The sequence below is a fragment of the Neolamprologus brichardi genome, chromosome 6 (genome assembly GCF_056152115.1).
Source record: "Neolamprologus brichardi isolate AB-2024 chromosome 6, ASM5615211v1, whole genome shotgun sequence".
NCBI classification, from domain to species: Eukaryota; Metazoa; Chordata; class Actinopteri; order Cichliformes; family Cichlidae; genus Neolamprologus; species Neolamprologus brichardi.
Window position 1 is genome coordinate 10,452,554 of NC_142109.1, and position 22,374 is coordinate 10,474,927.

The 22,374-nt window shown below is 40.0% G+C and overlaps 2 protein-coding genes across 2 annotated transcripts; one reads left to right on the plus strand and one right to left on the minus strand.

The window, feature by feature from the left end:
* The first annotated feature begins 949 nt into the window (after nt 1–949).
* Nucleotides 950–2,878, plus strand: npy2r (neuropeptide Y receptor Y2). The gene is made up of 2 exons (XM_006796190.3): nt 950–983; nt 1,747–2,878. Exon 2 carries the CDS (start codon nt 1,769–1,771, stop codon nt 2,876–2,878), a length of 1,110 nt encoding a protein of 369 aa, XP_006796253.3. The 5' UTR covers nt 950–983; nt 1,747–1,768.
* Nucleotides 2,879–10,140: 7,262 nt separating this feature from the next.
* LOC102784168 (PDZ and LIM domain protein 3-like) lies at nt 10,141–21,814 on the minus strand. Its single transcript, XM_006796125.2, has 7 exons — nt 21,486–21,814; nt 15,492–15,643; nt 14,977–15,061; nt 14,697–14,884; nt 12,876–13,003; nt 12,057–12,168; nt 10,141–10,577 (listed from the first exon to the last, which is right to left on the minus strand). The coding sequence occupies exons 1-7, from the start codon at nt 21,576–21,578 to the stop codon at nt 10,388–10,390; spliced, it is 948 nt and encodes a 315-aa protein (XP_006796188.1). The 5' UTR covers nt 21,579–21,814; the 3' UTR covers nt 10,141–10,387.
* Between the last annotated feature and the right edge of the window lie 560 nt (nt 21,815–22,374).

The following is a 22,374-nucleotide window of genomic DNA, read 5'->3' on the forward strand; positions in this document are numbered from 1 at the left end:
GTGATTTGAAAGCTTGCCTTGTTTGTACTGTATGATTGAACCTGACTGACAGACTGTACTGGAATAGCTGGCTCCAGCCCTCGTGTCCCTCAGCTCCTAAGTGTTCAGAGATAATTAACGCGTGGGTGGTAAATTTATATCACACTTGACTCACTGCTTACAAAGTTGAGAAGACGCTAAATATGCTCTAGCTTGTGACTTGATTTTAAGTCACGGTAAATTTTGTTGTTGCAAAATTCGAGGATATGTCGGAGTCACGTCCTAGCTGCACCTTGACGCATTTGGAGGAATCTGTTTAGAGTTTTTAATACCATAAAAATAGTGTTTATGTTCTAGGCGCAGTTATTAAACTGCAAATACTAATTATGAAAACCCCCAAAAGATAAAAGAAAAAGCTGCTACCGGTGCTGCGTAACAGTCTGCGCAGGCACACCCAGACATCAGCGGACTCCCTGTAATACGCAGAGGCTGCAAGCACGTTGTCGCCAAGCTTATTTTTTTTTATTTTCTACATAAAACATTTTTATAATTGACTTTATAGTCTCATCTTCTCACAGTCTTTACACTTTTCTATTGCTCAAATGCTCCATATAAAGCACGCTACGCATCTGCACTTTTAGGTTTTCCTATTGTTGGCGCACATTTATTACATTTTGTACTCTCACAGGATGAAGACCCCCCAAAAGACCGCGTTCTCGTTTCTTCTCTGTTACTTAACCCGCCTCGTTTTTCTGTATCTCTCAGTCTCACAGAGCAGTTAATGAACCCTCGACGCCAAACGGACCGCAGTGCGCACTGGCAAACTGTTGCGCGCTTTGCTGCTGCTGTTTCTTTCAGAAAAAGGACACTTTTTCTTCCCCCCCCGCTGGTGTTTAAATAGGTTTGCTCATCTGGACATGACAGGAACGAGAAGAAAAGCACCAAAACTTTACTAGCGGCACAAACAATGAGCGGAATCTAACAATCTCACTCTGCAGATTGAGGTGAGTGGATCTTGATCAGAGTAGCTGTCTCATTTATACTCAAACTGTCAGGTGTTTTTTCTTGATAAAAGCCATCACAAATTGCCACATGACTTAATAACTGCTACATTTGCAAGTTTTTACAAGCCCCCCACAAAAGCGCGGTGCATCCAAGAAATAAGGCTGCACTCCTATAGGGCATGTAAATGTTAATTTAAGATTTTCACAATCCAGCAGCTGAGAAGGGGGTTAGTATTCTCAGCTAGTGACAGATTTGTGTTTGTCGCACTGAAAAGATAATTGCGGCATTGCTCGTTACAGTATGTGGCTCTGGTTCCTGCGTTCATTGTATTCCAAGACCTCTTAAAAGTAAATCCACCCCATCAGAAGCGCATTGTGCTCTTGGATAGAAGCCAAGCCTTCAGAGCCAATATCTGCAATCACCCAAAGCAAACCTATGTGCCACCAACAAGTGTTCTGTCAAAACTCCGGTGTAACTGTGAGGTTTTTGGTAACTGGCTGATATTTAACACAAATGGTGGACTTTTCGAAGTTAAACCACATAAAAAAAACTTTCAATGTATGAATTAATTAAAAGGAGGGCTGTCCCTTAGTGACTTCTCACGTGTAGATTTGCATTTTACAGAGCTTACTTGTGATTTTGACTAATGCAGACTTAATACTAATACTACTAATAGAGCACGCAATATAAACTACTGGCTAATAGTTAATAGACTATTACATGAGCCACAACTAATGTCCATATTTACTTTTTGTTCCACAGATTGACTCTGGTTCTTTTAGTCATGAACACAGCAGAACAATTAAACATGACTCAAGTAGAAGATTATCAGCTTCAACCTTCTAACAGCTGCTCAACCGTGTACACAGTGTATGATGAGAACTTTCTCATGGAGGATGACAGCACAAGGCTGGTTGCAGTTCAAGTTATCCTCATCCTTGCTTACAGCACAATCATCTTGTTTGGAGTCACTGGGAACTCCTTAGTGATATATGTCGTCTACAAGTTCAAAAATCTGCGGACCGTGACCAATTTCTTTATCGTAAACTTGGCTGTTGCTGACTTGCTCGTAAACACGCTGTGCTTACCTTTCACCCTTGTCAACACCCTCTATGGCAAATGGATGTTTGGTCAGGTGTTGTGCTTCATGCTACCCTGTGCTCAAGGCATGGCTGTGCACGTGTCCACCATCACTCTGAATATCATTGCTCTGGACCGCCACAGGAACATTGTCTACCACATGGAGACTAAGATGTCCAAAGACATGTGTGCTGTTGTTATCGTCATCACGTGGGCCGTCAGTGCCCTGTTGGCTAGTCCCCTTGCCATTTTCAGGGAGTACGAGATGCTTGATCTGCCACCGACCGATACTCTTCACGTGTGTGCGGAGAAGTGGCCGGGAAGCAGCATGAATGGAGCCATCTACAGTATATCGATGCTTCTGGTTCAGTACTGTTTGCCTTTAATAATCAACTCTGTCGCTTACATTCGCATCTGGAATAAACTGAAGAATCACATGGCTCATCGAAACGATCGAAATGACCGTAATCAGCGAAGGAAGAAGACCACCAAGATGCTCCTGACCATGGTGGTGGTCTTTGCCGTCAGCTGGTTGCCTTTCCACGCCTTCCAGTTGGCCGTTGACATCGACAGCAGCGTGCCGTACATGAAGGACTTCAAGCTGCTTTTCACTGTGTTCCATATCATAGCGATGTGCTCAACATTCGTCAACCCCATCCTGTACGGCTGGATGAACAACAACTACAGGATGGCTTTTATGTCTGTGTTTAAGTGTTACCCGCTTTCCAGCGTGACCGCAAGATGCTCCAAAGCCAGAGAGACACAGAAAGACGAAGATGGGGTTTGTACTGATTGTAAATCAACAAATCTCTAAAGTTGCACAATTTAAGGGAATGGACTGATAATTAGTTGTTCAAATGTGAAGTGTGTATTTTATGTTTATTTTGGGCATTTTGACCACACATAATAATGGATGATTAAAATGACTTTTTAAATGTTTTAAAGGGCTTAAACTTTAAAGTAGCTAACTTCTAACATCAAATAGAGCAACAAAGGGGGGTATCATTAACACACCTGTGAAACTGTACTCATGGCTTCGTAACATACATGCATACGTCTTTAATCTTAATCATTTAAAATACGGCAGGATCCAATCTGCCATCCGCAATATACTGGTGTTATCTACATTTTTGCAGTCTGAAAAATAACTGACAAATACCCGCTGCAATAATGAACTTCTTCTCAATTTGGATTTCTGTTCTGCAACGCCACCAGTACAGCTCTTACAATATCTGCATAACATGAATTGATTTTAAGCTTTTCTGATTTTTTTCTTCAAATCCTTGGTTCGGCTCCCATCCTTAAGTTACCACAAAATCTTCTCAAATATCAGAATAAGCTTCATCGACACTAGAATGAAACAACAATATATTATTGTGACAAAAAAGCTGAAAACCAAAAAACCTCCCCCACTCTCATAATCTCATGTTTTTCTGATTGTTCATCCTAATCATTTATTTTCCTGCTCACGCTGATGCCAGGCTGCACAGACTTTAATGGCGTATTTATCGACACATTTTACTAAAATGTAGCAAAGTCTTGACATGTTTAGTTAATTAATTAGCTAATTAGATTATTTTCTCACAATATGAATAAATAATTAAAACAGTAAGCATTTTATCATAAGCAATTTTAAAAAAAACAGATGTTTGTAATCATTTATTTATTTTTATTTTACTTTTTTTTTTTATTTGTGGTCCTTGCCACACTTTTTTAAGGAATTTGGCTTGTTGTGTTAAAAATGTACACACTGATAAGACACAAGACTTGAAGACAAACACCAAACTTCTATGTCAAAATGAAACTTTGCAGTCTAACCTAGCAATTGCTTTTCAAACAATTAAACCTTTAGAGGGGCAATAACTGTATCTGCTGCTCACATTTGTGAACACAGAAACAGAAAAGTTTAACAGCTGTATTGGTTGTTCTTATAGGGTTATATATATCAACTCACTGAAACAAAATAAATACGGAAAAATGAAAAATGTAAGGTAAACAAAAAAAGTACTGTTTGATCCTGTCCTTTGTTATGCTCCACACATCACATCGTTCACATCACAAGCAGTGCCATCTATGGCTTGGCAACGGGGAAGATATCACCTTGCTCTTCTGTCGAGTGGACTGAAATCACATTGATGTACTTGCATGCCTTTCATTGCTTGAAAAAGAGGACCGGACCAAGGTTTTTTCTTGGTTCTGATCTTCTCCCTCCTATTCCCCTTATCTTCCTCTTCCTCCCACTCTCTTTATCTCAAAGTTTGCAGAGTTCTTACAAAGGAGTTGCGCTACTAAGGTTCAGACTGCGTGTTGTATAACCGATTTCAAGCATGTGTGGGTGTTTCCAGGTATGTTTGGCAAAGACTGGAGAGAAGTGTTAACTCAATGATTGCAAGAGATTTCATTCTTCACCAACGTGTTGGAAGAAACACGTGTGGTGTTTAACAAGCAGTGTTCTGCACAATTGCATCAGATTACAAATACTCATTTTGTTCCATGAATCTTTGTTCGACAGCAGTCTTTTACACAGGAGCACGTAGAATAAATAAAATAAGAAGAATAAAAAGAACCTAGGCCGTACTAAATTGGCTGTTGCTAAGTGTTTGACTTGGATTGTGCAATTAAGAGTAAATACTCAATAATAAATAACAGACAAATTATGATATAATTGAAAGAATTGAATATCCAGTGAATTCAATGTTTAAGTTGCCAGTTCAGCTCAGGCTTCCAGGGTTGTAAAGATATAGTTGGAAAAGGTAACGTATCCATGCTTGTGTCTAAGCATTCACTTTCAACGTGCAAGAAAGCAGCAAAGCTGTCATCACTGGTTTACAAGGTTAACAAACTGGCAAAATGAAAATGTGCTATTATGAGCTCAGTGTTTGCAGTGATGGTACAAATATACTATAAATTATAAATACCATCTATGCAATTACAGTTATGTTGATCATGTGCTTTCTTGTGCTTCTAATAGCATCAATACATTTAGAGATGATTCAGCAGAAGAGCCCAGCTGAGACAAGCAAGTGAAACCAAGAACAGGCTTTTTACCTGAATTATCGTATTCCTGTTAAATCCTTGCATCTATTTAATTTTTCCTTAAACTTTTACGTGTGGTTAATGCTAAACTCCTAAACATTATTTCTGACATAGAGTGGCTCTTTTCTAACTAATCTGCATCGTAAACAACACTTAATCTGATTGGGTTTTAAATATTTCTTTGATGCTCTTGTTAATGGTCAAGATTTGAATGCATGGTTTGAAGTACAGGAGTCGTGAATACGTTGAGATTTTGACTGTGATCATCTGTGATCACAGTTATAAAACTGTGTACAATGATGACGTTATTGCCTTCCAGTGTGAATTAACCTTCATACACACTTATTTTATTGATAGATAATGAATATTGAATATATTTTAATTCGTGACATGTAAAGGTAACAAATTTAAGAAATGGCACGTGAAGTAAATTCCACTAATTATTCTGTCCTTGCTTTAAATTTGAGATTGATTTGATATTCAGTGGTGTCTTAGCTGTAGTTGCAGATGTTTGCATGTTTTTGTTTTTGTTTTTTCATTTGATTCTGAGTTCAACAGGAAAGTAAAATAGTTCCCACCCCTCCCCGAATTGTTTTTGTTTGCAGTGAGCATTGTAATCACCACTATTCACTCTTACACTGATTACCTCGGCGCTCAGGTTTTAAAGTGTTCTTCCTGTTGACCGCGTCCTTAGTGATTTACTTTACGTGTACGTGAGGAGCCAAGGGACTGGGATATTGGCTGTGGGTCTCCATTTTTAGTAAGCTATTCATGGTGTATTCAGCATTAAATCAATAATTGTTTCTTTGGCTGTCTGGCAGAGCAGGTGCTGCTGTCACAAAGCATCTGTCCAGGATGAGGGTACATACTAATCAGATAAATTGAACAATAGCTTTAAAACAAATTAGATTTTATTATTTTTTGCTGATCGCCATGTCCTTTGGCTTTCATACAAGAAAGCACTTAAGTCATCTGCCATGTCAATCTCACGACTTTCTGTCAATATGTATTAATATTTAATTAATGACATTTTGTTAGATATTGTTAGCATTGATTTTGCCAATTAATTTTATTCCCATTGTGAAACAATTAGATGGTGTGGCCGGATATTAATCAGTTGGTTCACATGTAGAGAAGAAAGTTTTATTGGTTATTGGTGATTCCTTGGGTTTCTTCAGCCACTTGAGTGGCTTTCTGTTATTATATATACAACACTGTGTAAAAGTCTTGAGTCCTCCCTGATTTCTTCATGTTTTCACAGGAAAATTTGACATAAGTGCAGTGATTTACTGAAATGTGCACACATGGAAATACAGCATATAAGGCCAAAACAAGGTTTATAATTTTAATGAGCTTGAAAGTAAATATTTGGTATGACCACCTTTATTCTTCAAGACAGCCTGGAAGCTTTCTTGTCTTGTTTCTTTAAGTGGTCTTCAGGAATAGTTCTCCAGGCTTCTTAAAGGACATTGAAAGCTCTTTTTTGGATGTTTCTGCCTTTTGTTCTGCTCTCTGTCAAAATGATCCCCCCACACTGCTTGCTGAGTCTGGGCTCTGGTGAAGCCAATCCATGACTCCCCGTGTCCCACAGTATGTTTCGCTTTTGCTGCATTAGCAGTGTGTTTGGGATAATTATCATGCGAAAAAATTAAGTCATGCTTTCCAGGTCATACTGCATGGTGAATCAAAATCTGATTTTTTTTTTTTTCGACAAGATCTCCAACACTACTGGCTGAAACACAGCCCCAAACCATGACAGAGCCTCCGCCATGTTTTACAAATGGCTGTAGATACTCACTGTTGTACCTTTCTGCTGACCTCCTCCATACATACTGATGACAGATTGAGCTAAAATGTTCAATTTAGATGAATTTAGGTCACTGATTTTCAGTCCAGTTCCTGTGTAATTTGGCACACCTCAGCCGTTTCCCTTCACTTCCTTCCCTGAAGAATTGCTTCTTGATATGCACCCTTCCACTGAGAGCATTTCTGATGAAGCTTCAGTGAGGAGTAGATGGATCAAAGTTTCAGATGTCTTTTAGGTCCAGTGTCTGGTCTTTGCTGGATGTTTCCCCCCATTTCTCAAAGACATGACTTTCAGACACTGGTTATCTGCCAAAGATCAGTTTTAAGCTTTCCACTTACTCTTTTGTCTTACACTTGTCCAGTTTCCTCAAAGGACACACTGCACATCATGTTGGGATATGCCAAGGTTTTGGCTAATAGTTCTTTGGGAATCAGTGTGTTGGTACAACAAGGTTATTTCATGTCTGTCAAACTGTATTATCTTTGACATTTTTGATGTATTCATCAAAGGAAATGGAAACAAATGTTTTTCTGCAACAGCGTCATAGTAAAACTTAAATATTGGTTCTCTCTTAAGCTGTCAGTTACTTGTAGAAACAACACTTTTTCATCCTTTGGTCGTTTTTTTATGCTTGAATCATTCGTAGGTCAATGTTAAGTGCTGTAACAAACAACAACGTTTATCTGAAAACGATCAAGTACAAGTACTGGACTGAAAATGAGTGGAAAAGCAGTATTTACTTTCTACTATACGTTAATTGCACAACTGAAATAAATTATCTGGTTGACTGAAATTTGCATTAGAGGGTAAAGTGGTGCAGGTGAAGTCTAAAATTTATGTTAATGTGTTGATCTAAAGTGAAAGTTTGTGTGCAAACCATTTCCAATAAACTTTTAAGTAATGTGACCAACATCAGATTTATTTTTGTATAAGCAACCAACATGTTAGCAGCAGCTACAGAAACAGAAAATGTCCATTCATATATCATATAAAAAGTAGCTCATACCTACCGTGACATCTCCAACTGGTGTGTGAGATACCAAGTCTGGCATTTTGGTCCCTTGTTTATTTTGTTTTTTAAAAACTTGGTCCTCGGAGTGGATAAAGCTAGGTTTGTTAGCTAGGCGCATCACTGATTATGTTGTAATAGTAAATGTTATAAAACCTCAGCTCTGGGTGTCACAGTTTGTTTGTATCCTTAGAAGTTTTTCTTTCCTCAGAGAAAGAGTATAAACCTAAACAGTAAATGGCTTTTGACTGTGATTTTGTCCAGCTTCTGCAAGAGTTTTCTGAATCTTCAGCGTGCTAGATTTGTAGATTAGTAATGTGTTGTTGATAGCAATTATGTTTTAATTGACTTAACCTCCTGCTCGGGTTAATGTGTGAAACTTCTGGCTAATTTCCAGCACCTGATTAAGATGTAGGTCAAATATACTGACAGGTTAAAAAGCTTAGAAAGTGCTGGAGTGTTTGACTAGCAGCCGTTAATCAAGATATTTTATGAGTGCAGATTAAAGAAATTAATTTAGGTACAATCTCTTGATTAATAACTCACAATTATCTTAAATGTTAAATTCGGACCTAGAGAAAATTCACCACAATTGCTACATAGGTAATTAATTCAACCTCAAAACACTTCAAAAACATCATGTAGAATTGTCATAACAGAACAAACAATAATGCTATGGCTCCCCCTGCTGTCTCAACAGGTTCATGTCATATAAACTAAAGTTACTCTCCAATATTTTAAGACAGTTAATCATAGTATTGGTAATATTGAGTATTATTGTTTATTTAACATTGGACTAGATCCAGCACTGCAATAGTTGAGATCATGGAGACTTGTATCATTTCAAGGATTTTATAACACTTAACCGCATGCTGTATTTTTATTTTATGACTCCAATTGTGTGCTACCACAGTTTCAATCTGACATCCTGGAAATTAGAATCGGATGTTGACTGAGGATAAAAATAAAGTTATGTGGTTTTGTGCGTCTGCAATGACAGATTCATCTGCCTGTTTTGCTCTTTTGCAGACTCAGTTGTGTAACTCTCCATTGTTCTTTGAAATGGTGCATAACAAGGTTAGCTACTCATTCACTCAAGAGGAATTGTGCAATATGGTGCACAACAAACAATACAAAGAGGCCAACGAACTAAGGAGTGGCTGTCGTATTGCATATAGGTGATCTCACAGGGTGGTTGCTGCCAGTGTTGATGAGGTTTTCCTCAAAAATTGTAGATTAGAGAGATGAGGCTGCGGTTTTTAATCAAGGCAACCACACACATTCCCAAAAGAACCACAGTAAGTGAAATCACTTTGATGACTTTACAATCTTCGTGACTATATACATGGTACATACTACATAGTATTTGGTAATCCACTTGATTTGGTCATCTCGCCTAATTTTAGCTTTGCTTTTACTTCAAAATACATCCTTGACAAACATAAAAATTTGTTAGCTAGTCTGTAAGGGATGTTGAAATGACACATATAGACTGAGCCACTGAATTCCCCTTTTGTGGTAGCATCCGTGCCAATCCACTGCTTTACAAAACACTCCATGGACTTAGCATGTGAACTTCTAACAGCTAATGTTGTTGTGGCTAACAAATGCTTATAGCCACAAAGCTTATAAACGGCCAACATTTAAAATGTGAAGCAGGTGGATATTTCACACTAATGACGGGCATACAACCATGCCAGAGATTTAATGAGTTTGTACATGTTGAATTTTAACAAATACATTCATCGTTTTAATTTGCTAACATCTGTTAGCTTAAACCACAGGTGTCGAACTCCAGGCCTCGAGGGCTGATGTCCTGCAGGTTTTAGATGTGTCCTCGATCCAACACAGCTGATTCAAATGGTTAAATTATGTCCTCAACATGTCTTGAAGTTCTCCAGAGGCCTGGTAATGAACTAATCATTTGATTCAGGTGTGTTGACCCAGGGTGATATCTAAAACCTGCAGGACACCGGCCCTCGAGGCCTGGAGTCTGACACTCCTTGCTTAAACTATACATAAACAGAGCTGGATCTGTTAGAGCAGGGGTGGGGAACTCCAGGCCTCGACGGCCGGTGTCCTGCAGGTTTTAGATGTCACCCTGGGCCAACACACCTGAATCAAATGTTTATTTCATTACCAGGCCTCTGGAGAACTTCAAGACATGTTGAGGACGTAATTTAGCCACGTTGTTGTTGTTAATAAGGCTACACATGCAGAGACCTTTAACATTATGAGCAGAGGCCTTTATTGGAAAGACAGATTGTGGTTTCGCTGGACTCTCTAAGCAACCAGGTGTTTACATTATTGCCTAGAAAATACATCATATCAGTAAGAGTGAAGAGTGTATTCTTTCTGAAATATTATTACACACAGCACCAAAGTGCAGACGAACACACGAACACGTATGTAAGGAATAGAAGGGCTTCCTAGATTTTATGTGTCTGTGCTCATATAAGGGAGGCAGGGTTCTATACAGAGGGAAATGTTGTGACGAGGTCGTGTCCCTCCGCTGGTCTCATTCTGGCACGAGCGTGGATCTCACAGTACAGCTGTCCCTCCACAAAGAAATAGCCCTTCTGTTTCAGGTTGACATCACAGTCAGAGCACACAAAGCAACCAGGGTGACGATATTTGTCCCGAGCTTTCACCACTGTCCCACTGAAGCATCAAAAACAAACTGATGTCAGGAGCAAAGAATTTACGGCACTTAAAAAGTGGTACAGCTTCACGATAAAGCATAGAACCCAGTTACTGCTGTGCTAACTGTTTATAGGTTAAAAACACTGGTAGATGTACTCTAAACAGGCTCCTAGTGTAAAGACAATAGATGGACACAAATCCAAATAACTGGAACACTTGTTTTCCTGCAGTGCAACCTCAATGCGACTTGTGTTTTTGCAACCAGAAAAGTCGCCCTCTGCTGCCCATTTAAAAACACACAGGTTTAACAGACTTCTCTTTCCTCCAGTCCCAGAAGCTATATCTATCTTTTGATAATGTATTGAGTTTCAAAATGTAAGACATTTGTGTTTCTAGTTGACATTCAGTGGCCACTTTATTAGGTACACCTTGCTCGTACAGGATTGGATCCCTTTTTCCCTTCAGAACTGTCTGAATTCTCTATGGTACAGATTCAACAAGGTTTTAGAAGCATTTCTCAGAGGTTTTGGTCCATCAGACAGGTGCTGCACACCTATATTAGCAATCTCTGATGATGGTGGAGGCCATATGAGTGCAGTGAACTTACTGACACATTCAAGAATCCAGTTTTTGATGGTTTGGCTGTGCGATTTAAATGACGCTGAGCCAGTACTGGTGGGCTGAAAGTGTGCCAAGAACACATCCCCCATACCAGGAGCCTGAATTAGTTATTAATTGCATGTTTATAACAAATTCTGATCCTGCCATCCAAATGTTGAAGCAGAAATTGAGACTCGGGCCAGGCATCATTTCTCCAATCTCCTGTGGTCCAGTTTTGCTGAGCCCATGTAAACTGCAGCTTTAGTTTCCTGTTCTTAGCTAATAGAAGTGGCACCCGGTGTGGTCCTCTGTTGCTCCAATCCATCTGCTTCAAGGTTCGACGTTGCACGGTGACGTATGCTATTCTGCATAACTTGGTTGCATTGAGTTACTGTTGCCTTCGTATTAGCTTAAAGCAGTCTGGCCATTCTTCTCTGACCTTTGACGTCAACGAGGAATTTTCACAGAGAGAACTGGCGCTTGCTCAATATTTTCTCTTTTTTAGACCATTCTCTGTAATCCCTAGAGGTGGTTGTGAGGGGAAAATCCCAGTATGTCAGCAGTTTCTGAACTACTGAGACCAGCCTGTTTGGCACCAACAACCATGCCTCATTCAGAGTCACTTAACTTTCCTTTCATCCCCATTCTGATGCTCAGTTTTCACTTCAGCACTGTGTTACTGCCACTCAGTGCATTATTAGGCTGATTAGATTTTTGCATTAACAATGAGGTGAACAGGTGTACCTAATGAGGTAGCAGGTGAGCGCATATAATTTATGCAGTTTCTGCGATCTTCAAACGATGCTAGAGCCTCTGGGTGTACTGCGCTGGACTGTGCTGTTTCTGCATAGATGGTCTTAATGTAAATCGCAGATGAGTCGTTCTATTTTTACTCACACAATCCCATTCCCACACTTGTCACAGACAGGCAGTTTCTGCAGGTTTCCTGTGGGCGTAGTTGGTTTGGTTGTGGGCGCTTTTACTGTCCTGGTCACAATGGGCCGAGTGCCTGATCACATTAGAAAGAAACCACTCAACACAAAAACCCTGCGTGATCATAACACATACATGAAAAGAAAAACCACCGAGACGGGGACAAAGCGGCATGAATGATCATTCATTTTGGGTTTTTGTTTTTTTGTTTTTTAGCATATTATACATATTCTGCTAACAAAGGAAACACGTGGAAAAGTGCTTTTGTATTAATAATACTCCAAAAATAAGGAGAATGACATGTCTCGGGAACACACTGTGCAGCTTTAATAGGGTGTGATATGAGACATTGTCACAGTATTGCATAAATGATCTACTTACTTTCAGTCCTTTTTGTCCAAGTAAATCACAGTGTAATTTATTGAAAATGTATTAATGCCACAGGTAAGTCATCAACATGTCATTTCAGCTATGACTTTAAGCCAAAGGGTTTTTAGATCAATCCCTGAGCCCTTCTTCCAACCAGGGTTGAAAAAGATGTGAAACCTTCAAATTTGTTCTTTATTTTTCTTACAGGGGGAAAGCTGGAGAAAAAAAAAGGTTTAAAAACTGCAACTTTATGTGAAAAAACAGCATCTCGTGAACTGAAAAGTGTTTGATGACAAAACTACTGCCTGTCAGCGTTACTACGACCAGGTGAAGACTGAAAAATTGGGAAGAATTATGAATGATTTATGAATTGATTTTTTGAGGAAGAGATGCATAATTTAGGAGAGAGCTCACCATCACTGTCAATAAATTCCTGAAGGGCTTTGAAGGAGCCAGACTGCCGAGGCTCCTGGGGATCCTCCTGGTCTTTCTGTAACATCCGGTAAACGTCAGAATCCTCAATGCTGGCTAGAGCTCTGGGACTGAGCAGTGCATCGAGACACACACAGAAAACCCCCATCAAATTCTTCTAACTGCAATACAGGAGTTTTCTTATAATTCTGACAAAAAAAACCCCAATGAAAGTTTCACCCATCACGCTTTAAAGTTGGTGTCTAGTGTGTGCAACAAATGTGCGTAACCAGGTGACGATCACGCAGCATGATGGGTCAGCCTTACAAGGAGAAAATGGATGCGAGACGAAAATAATCACACGGATTTGATTAACGTACAATTTGAGCTGTAATTTAACCATAATTATGGTTTAATAAACAATGATCCCTTCCAGTGTACTGATAATGTGCTGCAGTGCTTGTGTAAATCAGTGCAGAAGTAATGCATGAGTGAGTGGCTTTGGTCGGATGTGATCAGTGTCCTATTCAGAAGTTGTGGTTGAGCCACAAAGAGATTCTTTCCTATATTCCCTAAGACACCGTACATCAAACAAGCTAATGAAATCCATATGACTGCATGGGAAGGCTGAAGGCTAACATGCTGTAGCACATCTGTGTGACTCACTGGACGGGTGATTCTGGAGGTGAGTTATGTAAAACGGGCAAAAACAATTGGTGCAATAGTAGCTCTGTAGGATCTACAGTGGTTATTATTAATTCCTGTTGTTGTATTGCTGGATCCTTATCACTCAAATAAAGAGTTGCCATAAGAGAGGCTCCAGAGGAAAGTAATTAGTTAATCAGTTATTTGGTTAAATATTCTTAGGTTATTTTCAACCATAAACGCCGTGCACACTCTTAAAAGCTTCCCACATACTTAATAGAAGAGTAAACAGCTATTTGCTGTGTATAATTACAGCAATGCAATGATGTCCTTCGCAGACGCAGAAGGCCTTAGTAAAGTGAGACTAAATGCCACAAGGCAAAAACTACTCCAGAGAATCAGCATGTGTACTCATTTCATTTAAGCTCATGTAAGAATTTCCACTTATGTTTGCTGTGGCAAAGTAGACACACAGGGCAAGTGACGCAGAACAGCTTTACATTAGTTGGTTAAGTGGAGTGCACAATGTGTACAAAAGTATTGTGAAACACCTGTTAGGCTTTGGATTCAGGTGCTTTCAGCCACAGGTGTATAAAATAAAGCACCTAGCCATGCCGCCTGCCTTCAAAAACATTTGTGAAAGAATCAGTCGCTCTAAAGAGCTCGCTGAATTCAAGCATAGTAGTGTAATAAGATGCCAGCTGTGCACTTGCAACAAATTAGTACATGGAATTTCTTCCAAAATTAACTGTAAGTGATGTTATTGCAAAGTGGGAGCATTTAGTAACCCGAACTGCAAAGTGGCAAACCCCAAAGTTACAGAGCAGGGTTGCCAAGTGCTGAGGTAGTGCAAAAGTCACCAATGCTCTGCTCACTCAATAGCTGCAAACCTCCAAATCTCCTTGTACATTAACATCAAGCACTGAAACTGTGCGCTGGGAGCTTCATTGCATAAGTTTCCTGTTGGTGTAATGTGTTGGTGGCACAGTGTGGCATGCTGTTGTGCTAACATTTTTCTGTGTGTGTGAACCATTAGGCTTTACACTTACACACCTTTATATTTCTAAACATACCAACACAGTGACTGATAGAAAAGTATTTCTAAGCAACAGGTTTTTAGCACTTAGTTTGTGTAATGTGGTGCTTTTAGAGAAACTAATGATTATTTGCACTGATCACCTCTCAGGCTTGTGCTGGACCAAGCCTCGGATCTGGCCCTCCATAGCATCCTGGATGTTGCCACTGGAGTAGAGGCCTATAGGCGTGTTGTAGGATGTGCTGACTACCTGGCGCTTGTCATCAATGTTCGCTGCTGCCACAAATGGCTGAGCTCTTCTATTGTGAGCTGTGCCAATTGGTTTATATTCCTGGTAGGAGAAGAAGGAAGCAAGGACACTACTGAAGAACAAGATACAAAGATTTAAGGCATCATAGCTACTAAACATACAGTCTCACAGACCTGCTGCTCTGCTTCCAGGTTTATTTTAAATGGGTGAGCTCTCCCGTCCTCCATGACACGTGGAGTCCACAGTCTTGATTCGTTTCTGGAATTTAAAGGCAGATCCTGGTCAGAAGTTCACCACGATGAACTGACTATTAAATGCCCGTTTTTGAAGCTTGTGCGCACATGTGAGTCTAATGCTGGCACATAAAACATCTAAACTGACCTTAGATTTATGTCTTTCCTTAAGTACCACAGGCTACATATTTCTTCCACATTTTTTCCCACAGTTTTTCTTTTTTTGTAGTAGCAGTGGATATTATTATTATAATTAAGGGGTCAACACACAAAATAATTGCAGTAACAATCTGTATTACAGAATGTGGATACATTAGTCATGGATTTATACCTTTATAGTAAAGCGAACACTTGTGAAATAGCTAACACCAAAAAATCCAACTTCAAATTTAACTTGAATCAAAAGCTGAATGATCCAAAAAAAGGTTTGTGAGCATGTGTATACTCCCGCTAACCTTTCAATGGTGAGACAGAGCTGATGAGTGGATTCCTTTATCTTGTTCTGAGCTTCACAATGCAGCATGTTTGTTGCTGGGACTCCCTCAATAGCCAGGATGACATCACCAGGGCACAGGTTGGCAGCAGATGCCTTACTGCCAGGAGTGATCTGGATGGGAGTCAACAAACAAGGCGAGCATCATAGACAAGTGGATAACAAAAAAAAAGGAAAAACAAATATCCATCCATTCTCTTCAGCTTGTCCTTATCAGGGTCGTGGGGTTGCTGGAGCCTATTCCAGCTGGCATAGGGTGAGAGGCAGGGTACTCCATGGACAGGTCGCCAATTTGCCACAGGGTTCACACAGTGACAGATCACCAATTAACCTAACCCCACTGACTGCATGTCTCTGGACTGTGGCAAGAAGTCAGAGTACACGGAGAGAACCCATTCAGTTCACTGAAGGTTAGCCCAAATCCTCACCCTTCCACCACCGTGCTTGACTGTTGGTACAAAGTGTTTGTGCTGCTATGCTGTGTTTGGTTTTTACTGAAAGTAGCGCTTAGCCTTTGTAGAAATAAGAGGCTTTCTCCTAGTAACTCTTCCAAATAAGCCATACAGGACTTTTCTATATATACTGCCATGAACTTCAATATTTGCTGTCCCAACTAAGGCCTGTAGAGTCTAGGATGTAGTTGTTGGTAATTTTAGTGTTTCTCTGAAGATGCATGGCCCAACCTTGGGGTAAGATTACTCCTGTGAGGATTAGCAGCTGCCTTAAATGTTTTTGACTTGTGAATAACGTTTCCCTGTAGAATGATGGACTTTAGAAATTGCCTTATAACCCTCTCCGGATTGATTGGCACCTGAATGCTCCAGCCAAGCAAACTCCCAAAATTTGCTGATGATCAGTTAATCTGGTGAATTTGATCAGTAGCTCATGGCTGCTACTTATCCTCTTAAGCAATATGGGTGTACTTCACAGACACAGTTCATCTGAGGGTGTATTTATACAATTGTAAGTCCAGATAAATTTTCTCAATTTCCCGATATATAAAACCACAGAATTTAAACTGGGTGTGCTTTCATTTTACTGTGGCGGTCAGTAATAATGCAAACAGCTCCATGTAGGACAAAGGATACTTTAACAAGCATATTCTATGGCCTGTTTCAGTTCCTAGACAGTGTTCCCTGGGAACACTAAATGGGGGAAAATCTTTGAGAAACACAACAACAAGTTTTTCAACTTTTCGTCCTACGATTTAACGAAATTTTTATATCAGTTTATTCCTCTCAGTTTCAGTGACAAACCAAAACATGCCCTCGATGAATTCAGGGATGTACGGCTGTAGCTGGTGGGGTCATGGGAAAAGTTTGGGACCAGAAGACCAAGTTATGCAGCGGAAAAGGTTGAAACAGCCTGAATTAGTATCATTATCAATAGAGGGAGTGGAAAATAAGCACGATATTTACGTCTGTATTAAAACTATTTCTTGTTTGTTGTATCATAGTTTGCTAACAATCATAACAAAGTTTTCTTTTCTCAAAAACATAGAAAACTTGGCATGTTTGAGCATTTAAATCCAGCTTCAATAGAGTCCAAATGTAGTTCTTTTCAACAAAACCTTTCATGAACGAGCAAATACATATAATATGCTTAAACTTATACATGCTTACACACAAAGACTTGAGTAAAAAAACAAAACAAAATCCCAACATATTCTGGTGATTTCCACGGTATGGTCAAGATTCATACATGGATTGAAGCTCTAGCTTTATTAAACAGAAACTCTGCCCTTGACTTGGATTCCCTCTGTACATTGCGTTTATACAGTCCAGTACGTCCAGATGTTGCAGTGCTGTGAAAAGTCTGTTCTCCATCACTGGCACGTCATCTTTTAATACAGTACTCAGGGGCTGGGCCCCTTGTTTCTGTTCCCCTGCTTGGATCAAAGCTTTATAACCCCCCCCCCCCCCCCCCCCCCCCCCCCCCCCCACACACACACACACACACACACAAATTCAAAACACAATTCAGACCATTGATGAGCTAAATCTATAAATTCAGCAGCTCGTACACTCTCCACAGTAGCTGCTAACAGAAAGACGTTGCTCTGGTTGGTATGCATGTGTGTAAACTCTCCTGTCATGGAGCCAAAGTAAACACCGAGTGACAGCGTCCAGATGGTAATATGTATTCTGATGGTCAGGAAGTGACTGGAAAAAAAGAGAAAGAACTGCCAGAAAGCCACCAGGGTCACAGAGAGCCTCTCCCGAGGCAACATCAAACAGTACCCAAAATGTCCACTTGCGCCACACAGGGCACGACCTGTGCTCAGTCATATTGCATTACTGGACATTGCAGACTGAGCTACACCGAGATGTTACAGTGAAACTTAAATTAGGTCATCTGCCTATAAATAACAGCGGATAAAAGTGGTGAGGGGATGTCTCATGCTTCCAAAAGAGGGAGCGGTAATTTACAGTGGAGCATTTGTTTGAGAGCGCTGTCAGACTTTGTCTCGCTGCTCTCATGTCTGGATCGAGTAGGTACACAGCCATGCTTTTATTTTTTTTCTTTAATTACATTCTTTTGCTTCCTCGGAGTTCAGCTGTCATGTCAAACGTTTGTCTTTGTTTAAATTACAACCACCTGCCAGCCTTTTCTTTCTGCTTTTCTCCCGTCCTCCCTCTCTCTTCTCTTTTTACCTCCCTTGCTTGCTCTAAAACTATTTTCTTAAGAGTCCAGGATAAAATAGGGGATGCAAGTAGCAAGACTGGGAATGTGGCAGGTTGAAGCTCGTTGTGAAGGAGTACCTCAGCCTCCTTGTCAGCTCCAATCTTCTTCTTTTTTTTTCCAGCCTGTTTGGACCGCTGGACTCTGATAAGCATATACAGTTTTAGTCTTAAAAATTAAGCCAAAGTAATGACATCATGGGAGTAGTTCTCTCACAGAGATCCTGCAGAGACACGTAATGCATGTTAGGCAATTGTTTCCATGTGCTTTACACCCCTCATGGAGACATCGCACAGAGATGCAGATCTTCATGGGTAAATCTAGAGCGGCGCCCACTTTACGGCCCCTGTGCGCTGAAGAAAAAGATGATTATCACTTGTGTTTACTTTCACCAGCTGGGAACACCAACGGCTCATGAAGGGGAGGATGTTCCTAACCAAAAATGGCATTGAACGGAGCGAGTCGAATCACTTGTGCTCTCAAATAAATCTTGTGGGTTCACTGAAGTAGCAGCTTTTTAATCTGCCCTGTAGCCATTTTTTTAATCATATTTTTTGTTTTTGGGTTGTCTCTGTTACAAATGCATTTGAGGATACAGCTTCTCATATTACTGATCTCATATCGTTTCCGCTTCCCCTCTCTCTTCAATCTCAGCCTTCTTTCATCACTGTGCTTATACAGGCCTTTGAGTGTCCACTAACACAACAGGTGTGAGTTTACTGGAAAGAGCTGGTGGTTTGTGAGCTAAAATTGCTTTTGGTCAGTATTTCCTGAGGTCCCTCTCTAAATATAGATCCACATAACCCCATCATACATAACAGGATTACTGATCTTCATCTCTGGCTGACTCTGGGGATTCAGCCCAAGGCAAGTTGTAACACAGATGGAGAAAGCAGTGCTCAATATAAATGCCTGTTAACTGTGTGCATCCTTTGAAATTCTTATGTGTTTTGTTTATTAGGCTTGTGGAGTCTGAATTATTAAAAAGCTAAAAAAAAAAGTTTTGATTTTGACCAATATGGAACAAAAATGCTAAAACCTCCAACTACAAGGGACCATGTAATCCCATTTAGAAATAACCCTCATCAAAGTAACAGAGACTGGTTTTCTTACTCACAGGCTATGCTCAAAAAATATTGGATCACCTACACGTTACACCCACATGAACGTCTGCAGTTGTGCAGTTAGCAGAGCATCTCCTAAGCACCATGTTCAGCCCCGCTCAGCAACTTACGTGGCTGGCATTGCTGTGTTTCCTAAATGCTTCCACTTTGGAATAATGCTTAAAGTTGAAGACATTAAAGTAGTCACCGTATTATGATCAAATTCACTGAGCTGAGCATGGCTGGGCACTTTATTTTATACGCCTGTGAGAATGGAACTGAAAACATCTGAAGTTACACTAAAAGTTGACAGGAAGTCACCATTTTAAAGAGACTACAGCAAAAATGACAGATTTTTCACCCATAAGGAATAAGTTCACATCCCGTTTAGGACATCTGTTTTGAGACTTTGCTTTTGACTGTATGATTAGGTTAGGTTTTGGCAGCAAAAGTTAGCTAGGTCTAAAAAAAAAAGTTAATATAATCCTTTTTAAAATATAAATTACATACTGGAAAGCAACTTCTACCATCTACATCTAATGGCTTCTGTTTTAGATGTTGGAGGGTTTTATTGAAGTTTATTGAACTACTCGGTACTGTTAAAATTTTTGCTAGTGTGTGAAAGAGTGGCAGCGAGGTTTCCTGCCCAAGTATTAGTAAGCTAGGTGCTACACCACTTTTCTGAAGTTGTAGATAGGATTCCATAAATTAATGAAAAAACATTTTATGATAGCTTTGACTGGCGCTTCAGAATAACAGTCTAAGCTTGCTGGTGGCAAAAACAAGCTTTTACATTCACACAGATCATTGCTAAGTGGGATTAGCGTGCTTGATGCTTGTTGGTTTCTTGCTCTATATTAGAAAGTACAAACATTTTGGTCAAAAATTATTTAGTTAAAAAAAAATTTAGGTTCCCCAAATTAGAAGATATAAATAGGTTTGAAAAATACCTGAATTTTCCTTTAAAAATGAGACAATAGGAGCCACTGGTTAGCATAGCCTAGCTTAGCGTTCTAAAGAGAAACAGATAGTTGGACTCTCTAAGTTTACCTGCACTTCCAAAACTTATTTATTAGAATGCTATTTGCACTCTCACACACGCAAACCACAAAAACAATAATATAAAATTTATACAATTAGACTAGAGCCTGGTGACTTCAGGGCAGCAATATAAAGAGTCAGTGCGGTTTGAGATATGAAAGACTATCTGTTATCATATTTGTACTAAACTAACAACAACACCCAGTCACTTATTTACAGTATTTATCTTCTTATCCAGCTTTGGCCTACAAAATACATGAACATATTTAACATATTTTCAGAAACAGAGAATGTGAACTGTCCCATTTAATTTGTTCTAAATTTACAACATCATTATTGGTATCTGTGAGGATTCCCTTGTTAGTACTTTGTGTCAACAGGAAATACCTAATTTCTTCCAGGAAATTATCGTTTTCATCACCGATGACCCCATACAGATAAGAGTTTTTCCATTTTCTTATCTTCCAAGTCCACCTACAGTCAGTCATTCACATGTCCAAATGACTAATCTAGTTGGAATTTTTTTTTTGTATTTGCGAGTTATTTTTGTTTCTTCTCTCATCTTTTATCTCTCTCTGTGCTGTTGAGGATGACGAGCTGCCTGATGCTGTAAGCTGATCCAAAGTTGGTGTACTTTCTTCTCAACAGCTGCACTGTTCTAACAGACATTTCATAATGCTGCGCTCATCACTCCAGCGAGGAGGTTCACACAGGTTTGTCCAAACATTTGTTTAGATCATTGGCTTTAAGTTGGTGATTATTCACACAGGCAGTGGGATTAGAGTATGATTTTGGACATATTTTCCATGCTTCAAAATTTACTCAATGAGACATCCGTGTTTGTGTGTGTGTGTATTCGTGTGTGTGTGCACATATGTTGGATAAGAATTCAAGCTGCTATTTGTATCTAAGCCTCTTGCATTTACTGCGGCACAGGTGCAAGCTTCATACCACACCAGAATGTTTCTAGAATGAATCGTCTGGAAGCACAATCTTTACCCTCAAGCTATTTGAAAAATGCACTGGGAAAAGAAAAAAAATGATTTAAAGAACTACTTAAAAAACTGGCAAACTGATATCACTTTGCTTCTGTTCTTATAATGCAGACATTATGCCACTCACTCACTCACCCTGGAGATGGTCAGGGGCTGGTTGAAGTCCTTTCCTCCTGTCAGACGAAAGCCCCAGGGGGCCGGCCCATCCAGCACCACGTTAAGTGGCATGACCCTTTAAAGTCTCCGTGCTGTTTTGACAGCAGCACAGACAGTAAACTGCACACTGTGGCGATCACAGTTAAAGAGCAGTGGAATATCAAAGTGATGGAGATTTTGAAGTGAGGGGGTCAGGGGGAGGAGGATGGACAGCTCCCGCCCCGTGAGTGAGGTAATTGGTCAGATTTTGGGAACTGACTCTCAAGTCTGTCTGTACTAATTCTGTTTGAGCGTGCCTCGTTGCTTCTTTTACTATTCCTCCTCTCCGAATAGAAGCCAGTGTTTCTCACGAGGATGAGGTAAAACCAAAGCATTGCTTGTTTTACTCATAACCACTTCTGGCTCAGTCACTGCTTACCTAAATGAACTCGTGTCCACACACAGACTGAAGATGTAAACCAGCTTCTGTCAGAAGCCAGCCCCCACTAATGCTTCTCATCCCCGGGCAGCTCGAGGTCTGGCTGGCCTCCTCTTGCTCTGGTTGATGGGTCTTGCTGCTCCTGTCCTTATTTGGTCTGAAGGCAAAGCTTCTCTCTGAGGCCTTGGAGGTCTCACAGGCACATTCCAGTCACTATTGATTTGGAAGGGACCCAGGACTCTCACTCCTAGCCGAGCTTGATAACAATCCAGCTCTGACTTGAAGTTTTTTTTTATTGTGTTTACAGCAGAAACCGGGCTTTGTCTACTCTATTAAACCGAGCCATTTTTCATGTCTTTAAAGACGTCTTCTAGGCCAAAATCTGAATTCGCTCTTTGTGATCTCAGGAATTTATTTTTCAGCCAATACAGAATTTTCTTTGCTCCCCTT